At 36.4% G+C, this 7,986-nt stretch overlaps 1 protein-coding gene and 1 pseudogene across 1 annotated transcript; one reads left to right on the plus strand and one right to left on the minus strand.

Annotated features, from left to right (window-relative positions):
• Positions 1-1,072: 1,072 nt before the first annotated feature.
• LOC128168627 (uncharacterized) lies at positions 1,073-5,496 on the minus strand (annotated as a pseudogene).
• A 998-nt stretch (positions 5,497-6,494) lies between these two features.
• On the plus strand, positions 6,495-7,981 carry LOC128168628 (uncharacterized; the record flags this gene model as incomplete). The annotated part of the gene is made up of 1 exon (XM_052834784.1): positions 6,495-7,981. A coding segment is annotated over exon 1 (1,137 nt), but the record flags the coding sequence as incomplete, so codon positions are not given.
• Between the last annotated feature and the right edge of the window lie 5 nt (positions 7,982-7,986).

The following is a 7,986-nucleotide window of genomic DNA, read 5'->3' on the forward strand; positions in this document are numbered from 1 at the left end:
TCTTAAACTTTGGCGACAAATAGCTCAAAAACTAACAAAGAAATTACCAAAATTTTCATGCCAGCAAAACTATAAAATGTTACCGACAATTTCGCCAAATTTCATGCATCTATCATCTGTAGTTCCCGAGATCAACTCTGGACAAAAGACCCCCCAAATTTCAATTAAAGGGCAATAACTCATAACCGGAAGTGAATTTTAAAAATTTGAAAAAAACGTCTAGAGATATTATTATCATCTACATACCCTGAAAGTTTCATAGCAATCAGACAAAAAATGTTCGAGAAATCTCGTGCACAAAATTTGCGGGAAAAAAAAAATAATAAGAAGAAACAGTAGAATAACAGAAGGGTTTTCCGTTGAAAAACGGAAAACCCTAATAAGAAAAGTGAAAAAGAAACAATAGAATAATAATAGGGTCTTCCGCTGAAGACGGAAGACCCTAATTAAGTACACAAAACATCATTCCATATTTTCTGTGCATTCAGTAAATAAATATGATTTATGTGGAATATTCACAGAAATTATTCCGATTAGAATTAAATTTAGGTTGTAATTTCATTATGATGAAGAAATTTAAGGATTGAATATAATTCTACATTATAATCACAAAAAAAAAAAAATTGATCAGAACCAATCCTCCATGACAAGTAATAAATGGAGTAATGAGTCAAATGAAAGATTTTGTAAAAAATATACTTTCTTTACCATGGCATAAATTTACCATGAATATTATATGGATTAGATTTTATATTTTTGTGTAAATAAGAATATATATAAGTTTATGGTCATGGAGTGTGGTGTAAATGAAATATATTTAATTAACACCTACTGCCCGTACGAAAAGTCCCAAGCGGAGAAAAGGCGGACATTATAGACGGAATCCGTCTGAATTAAGCAATATAAAAGCATAATGAAGCTTAGGTGGAAAACAAGCGAAATTCTGAGGGATTACAAATGGAATTCAAGCGGAAAAATAGACAGATTATGTAAATTAGTCCGCTTTAGAATTCCGCTTTTCAAAACCGCTTAAAAATTCCTGCTAATTCATAGGCAGAATGTTAGACGGAATTCAAGCGGACTATACCCAGAATCAGTCTAAAGATTCCGGTTAAACATTCCGCCTAAACATTCTGCCAGTAAATTTGCAAATCTACAGAGAAAATGATCAACTAAAATTGTTCACAATAATACATGATTTATTAATTATACATATTGATCAATCATCTCTTCATACAATTCAAAAGTTAATGAGTACATCAGATTGAAGTCTTAAGCAGATTAAAGAAAATTGTACCCTAGATTTCATGTAAAACTATTTCCCTCTCTCTCTTTCTCTCATTGCTTACTCCACTCTCTCTTTCTCTCCCTAACTCTCTCTCTCTCTCTCTCTCTCTCTCTCTCTCTCTCTCTCTCTCTCTCTCTCTCTCTCTCTCTCTCTATGTCTCTCAGCTTTTTGATGTCTTGCTTTTCATCTTCTTCCTTGCATACGACACTTGCTCGGTCACTGCGTCATTCACATCTTTCTCAGCATAACTTCCTTGTCCCCCATTTTGCTGACACCAAACAGCTACATATTCTGAAAAATAAATTTATTATTACTCTTTTTTGTTTATTTTTTTCAAAAAAATGTTTTGCTTCTGTTCTACAGCTCATTTGACCTGAATTATCAATGTGCTAGTAATTCTATTGAATCATTAAATTTACTAAATAATGCTGCTGATGTCAATACCTTTCAAAATGGTCATTTTGGAAACATCTAGGACTGGTCTTGTGTCCCCTTCTTTAGATTTTAGCCCCTGGCCCCTGCTGGATGCTAATTCCTCCCAGGTGAATATAGCTGGGAGTAGTTTTGCCGTCATGGTAAAACCCATTTTTGATGGATTCCCTTTTTTGGCTGCTTCCTTGGCTTTTCTTAGTGCCTCTCTTCTGACACTCAAGCTATAGCTTGCAAGTAGCTTTGTCATCTACAATTTATGCCAAATTTGTATTGTAGAAAAATACTATTATGTTATTAAGAGAGAATGGAGAAGTTAAACCTCAAAATTTTATTTTTTTTATTATTAAGAATAACTTTTGTAAAGTGTTGAACTTACATGGCCATCTGCAGCTTCTGGTGTGGTACAGTGCTTTCTTGGGGATCTTCTAGGGGTAGCTGGCAGGGTTGTTTGGGGTGACATTGTGGTAAATGATGTGGTGCTAGGTGGTGATGCCATGGTTGTGTTTTGTAATGGCTGTGTGACTGTGTTCTGGAGTGAAACAGACTGAATTTGTAATGATGGTATATTTGTGTTTTCCAATGGCTGTGTGTTTGTATTTTGTGGTGGAATGTTGTTGGTTGGCAAAAAACTTTGGCGATTTGACATGAGTGTGGCATCCTGCAATGGTGTGAAATGTTGAAACTGTGTATGGCATGTTGAAATTTGTTTTGTTGGTGTTTTGAGTGTAAGTGCTGGTGCATCTAGTGGCATGTTTGAAGTTTGTTCTGGTGTGTAAGTGACATGATTGGACCATGGAGTTGGTTGGGTGTAATTTGAGTATGGAGTCCACCCCGATGTCTGTGTTGTCAACGTAGGCAGTTCCTGGGGGAGAGTGTTACATGTATATGGTTTGTCTGCCATCTGAATAGATACAAAACAATTAGTGCTGTAAATATACATATGCATTTAATAATTAAAAGTGGGTATAATCTAGGAATTCACTGTAAATTACCTGGTAGTTGCTGACAGTCTGTCCAGACTGCTCCTTGGCCTGTTCCACAATGGCTTTCATATATTTTTGCACATTGGGTTTTAACATTAGTTCAAAGAGACAAATGACATCTGCAGGAGGAACTTCTGTACAAAATAAAAATATGGAATAAATGTTAATCTAATTGTTGGTATGATATTTCTACCAATGGCATCAAGATCCTCATTGTATGCATCATCTCACAATGTTTATGTTAAAACATGCATATTAATTATTTACCAAAGATTGGCGCATCAGAGGGCCTGTCATTTGTAACTGGTAAGTCCATCTGCCTATGATTTTGTAAGTCTGGGTTGCACAAGGCCCATGTTGATGTTAGAGGGGTGTCTCCATTAACCGACACTGCAGGAGATATGCTGTCATCCGAAATGTCATCAAATTGGCTGCACAAAGGAGATGCCAATATCTCTTTGGCAGCCAATAATTCCACATTGCTTTCAGCCCTCTTTTCTTTTTTTCCTTTTCTTTGGGATTCATCTCTGATATCTTCTTCAGATCTTCCTTTTCATTCTTCCTCTTTTTCCCCTCCTTACTTGGCTCCTTTTTCTTTCCTTCTGATGTAGATTCTGACCCTTCGTGGTTTTTTTCTTCCTTTTCATTTTCTTTTTGTATTTTTTTCCTTTTCTTTGGACTCATTTCCAAGTCTTGTTCTTTGCTCTCCTTGGCTCTTTCTGTTGTAGTCCTCTCACGTTTACCATCCTTTTTTAATGCTGCTGGTTTCTCTGTTGCCTTTTTGAAATAATTAAGAAGGGCCTCCACTCTCTCTTCATTATTTCTGAACTCCTTTCCTCGAAGGATTTTCTTTTCGGCCTTGATGGCTTCAATGTTGAGAAGTTCTTCATTCTCTGAAAATTGTAAATTATTATTAAAAAGTAATAAGAGGTGTTTAGTTAATATACACCGATAAACATTGATATAGCTTGAAGTTTGATATTTTATTCAAGAACATTCATAGCGTGCAGGCACGTAGCATCGTTTTTGAAAGTGGGGGGCCAAAATCTTGACAAGCAAAAAAAAAAAGGGGGCGGGGGGGGGGGGGGGGAATAAGACTTGCCCAAAATCTTCAAAATCCTAATCTATGGGGGGGGGGGGGGGCTGGCTAGTATATAAAAAAATATGTATCCTCCAAAAAAAGTGTGGGGGGGGGGGCAACTCCATGATAATTCAATTTTTTATATGTAAAATTTAAAAAATTAGTTGCTGCGAGAAAAAGTAGGGGGAGGCCAGCCCCCCCCCCCCCCCCCCCCCCGATGCTACGTGCCTGACGTGTTGGTGTTTACAATTATGAAACAGTTTCCCATTGATTCTGAAAATCTTTAATCTTTTATTTATATGTACCATCAATATTAGTAGTCTTTTACAATTCCCTAAACTCTGACATGTCACTTATCTCGAGTGTTTACATCGATACGCATGAATTTCGAACCTCCCAGCATATAAGAGCTCCATCAAGGGACATAACATGTTACTTGGAATTTCATTGGCTCGTCGCAATTTCCGACTAAAGCCGAATGTGCTCGATCTCTGATCCGATCACGTATTTTGAAAGGAACGTATTTTCATTACACGCAGTTAATAATTTTACAAACAATGTATAGCTCGAAACAGCTAGAATACTAAAATAAATAATTTGTAAGTAATCAGTTGTAAGTGCAGCTATAGCGGTTAACAACGAAGTTTATGCATGGGAATTAGTTGAGGAGCGTAAAAATTTACCCGCGCTCAGCTTTCTGCTTATATACACAATGTTAAAATAAAATCTGAAATCCACAGAAGGTAACTCGAATAGTAGATCTGCGTTTAAAGCGGGTATCATGTATTATAAATATATATTCAAACTGTTTATTTGTAACTTACCGTGCACTTTAACAATGCATCCAGAGAACATGCCAAATTTTCCCCAATTCATTTTCACTTTTCCGCCTTCCTTAAAAGATTCCATCAATCCAGCTTTTTGGATTTCTCCCCAACAACACTTAAACTTTTGTCCTCGTAAAAAAAGATACAAGCGAACATCATAGCTATGGTCAGATGAATCTTCAGCAGTGTTCAGTACACGTTTCTAGAACGGCATCAATTTGAACAAAGAAATGGGCGCGGGGCAGTTAAGCATTGTATGGGGTAAGCATCACTATCGGGTTTCAGCGCATGGTTGTTTCAAGCTGGGCGCACCAAGGGTGTAAGATAAAAATGACCTTTAGAATATCCGGCTTATATTTATTTAGCAAAAGCGAATGGTGCAATCTAATTAAATCATCTGTTGTATTAATTACTATCTGAATCGAAATACATGAAATTGAAAATGGCAGAGAGAGAGATATAAATATGTTTCTATTCCAACTGTAAAATTAATGTTGTTCCCGTTTCTGTATTTATATGCACACGTTTTCCCCTTGATAACCTTTTATGTAAAAGCAAATTCTCGCACTAGTATTGAATTACGTACATAAGGTTGCATTTGATTATTTGTCAATCACTCATCAACATATCGAGACAAACTCAGACAATTAAAACGCTAAAAAAAAAAATGGATGGAGGAAAAGGTCAAAAACGAAAAGGAACGGGAAGGCGTGGTCCCTACAAAAAGTTTTATGTTCAAGAGGAAACATGCAGTTCAGATACCCTGCAAGGGGATGAAGACATGGCTATGTTTGATGTCACCGATTCAGGAATTGATGCCACCATAGAATTAGATGATACTCAGAGTCAATGCTCTTCGGAGACTGTAGAAAGTGGATTACAGGTATATTGTACTTTATTAATCGTTATATGATATAATGACTAGATGATTATTTTATGAATACTGTTAGGTGCCGATGTCCGAGTTAACGTTTAACAAGTCCGACTACGTTTATGTTCGAACTAACTAATGATATAAACATCCGGTCAATACGGGAAAATTTGCTTTTTGAAAAAATCAACATGAAGTGCTTAGGGGCAACTAACAGAAAAAGAATTATACTCAGGCTTATAGTAATGACATCTGAACGTTTAAAATCGGGCGATTGACAGGTATCTAAAACGCTGATCATGAGTAAACGAAGATATTTCATAAACTCGAATTTCCTCCTCACATCATGACACTTTCTCCAGTACTCCACTTTCTGAACCGAGTTGTGTCAATTATTAATAGAAGTAGTTTCTCATAATAACAGATGCTCGTGGACATCTGGGATTTATGCAAACTATTTTTGATAGAAATTTACGCCAGAAGGATATCGAGAAAAAAATAGATGTTTTTTATCTTTCAACTTTTTTTTACAGATGGTCCATTCATATCCGGATAGAGGTATACCACAAGTAGACAATGTTGAAATGGAGTTTGATTACATCAAAACACACGAGAATGAGCTGATCAAGAATTGCTATCCTGAAGAAGATCATATTTCAGAAGAAAGTGAAGAGGAATATGATTTAGACTTTGATGTCCTTTCTGATATTCTTCAACCTTCTGACACCGCAGACCCTCTTCAATCAACAAACGACTCAGAGGATATGAATGACTTTGACTCGGATCCACTTTATCCAGGTGCATCTGTGACTTTAGGAGCCTTTATGCTTCTGCTAGCTGTCTTTACATCCAGGTACAACTTGATTGGGGAAGCGACAGAGCAGCTTCTGAAAATTATTGCACTAGCCCTGCCTCATGGCCATAAACTCTTCATTATATGAGTTTAAACTTTTCTTCAAGAATTTGCGAAATCCTCTTGTTCGACATTATTACCTGATTACTGCAACCATTGCCTTGGTTATGTTGAAAATACATCGGTTTCAAACTGTCCTTATGAAATTTGTGGAGCAACATTCAGTGGCAAAAATTCTTGTTATTTCATTGAAATGCCTCTAGAAAACCAAGTAAAAAATTTGTTTGCTCAAAATGGATTTTACAACAGTTTAGGACATCGATTTAATAAGACAAAAAGCACAAGAAACTCTTATGAAGACATTTATGATGGGCATTTGTACAAAAATTTATGTGAGAATAATGGAGTCCTCAGTTTTCAAGAAAATATCTCATTTACGTTTAATACTGATGGGGCACCAGTTTTCAAAAGTAGCAAAACATCTATTTGGCCTATTTATTTGATAATTAATGAACTACAAGCAAAGGATGAATAAAGAAAACATGATTCTGGCAGCACTTTGGTATGGAAATAAGAAACCATCGATGGGAACGTATCTAAAACCATTTTTACAATCTCTGAAAAAATTAAATGAAGGCATACAATGTGAATCACCAGATAAAGGCATCTTTGTATGCAAGGGACTCTTGCTTTGTGGAACAGCTGACCTCCCAGCCAGGAGTTTGCTCTGCAACCACGTCCAGTACAATGGTGCATTCTCTTGTTGGAAATGTGAACAGGAAGGCGAATCTGCATCTGTTGGTCGTGGCCATGCTTGCATATTTCCTTTCGAGCATCAAAATCCTAAAGGGCCAGAAAGAACAAAAGAAAATGTGCTTCAACACGCAAGAGAAGCAGTAGACCATCAGCAAGTGACCATGGGAAAACCCGTGAAAGGAATCAAGGGTCCATCATGGCTACATTTCGTTCCGCACTTCAACATTGTCTCTGGAATGGCAATAGATTATATGCACGGAGTGCTTCTTGGAGTTCAGAAGATGATGTTGGAATTGTGGTTTGGAGCAAAGTACAAGGGGAAGGATTTCAACATAAATAACCGTGTGTGTGAAGTTGATAACAGACTTCAGAGCATTCGTCCAACACTTGATGTTACTCGCCTTCCCCGTTCAATAGAAAAGGATTTAAAGTACTGGAAAGCATCAGAATTTAGATCTTTTTTGTTATATTTTGGAGGTCCAGTTCTACATGGGATTTTAGATAAGGATCGGTTTTCCCATTACCTTTTGTTAGTAGACTCAATGCATATTCTTTTAAAGTGTGGGTCTACTGACAAGGATTTAGACAAAGCAGAAAGTCTCTTGATTAGGTTTTGTAGTCGTTTTGAAAATCTGTATGAGAGATGTTTTTTAAGACTTAATGTTCACCAACTTCTTCATTTACCAGACTGTGTCAGAAATCTTGGACCTCTGTACACACACAGTTGTTTCTCTTTTGAGAGTAAAAATGGGATAGTGCTAAAAATGATCAGAGGAAGTCAAAGTATTGATACACAAATAATTACTGCGATATCATTTATTCAAAAACTGCCAGAGTTAAAGCAAAAGTGCATTGTTAAAGATTCAGAAATAGATATGCTATGTAAAATTATTGA

Source organism: Crassostrea angulata, unplaced genomic scaffold (assembly GCF_025612915.1).
Source record: "Crassostrea angulata isolate pt1a10 unplaced genomic scaffold, ASM2561291v2 HiC_scaffold_21, whole genome shotgun sequence".
NCBI classification, from domain to species: Eukaryota; Metazoa; Mollusca; class Bivalvia; order Ostreida; family Ostreidae; genus Magallana; species Magallana angulata.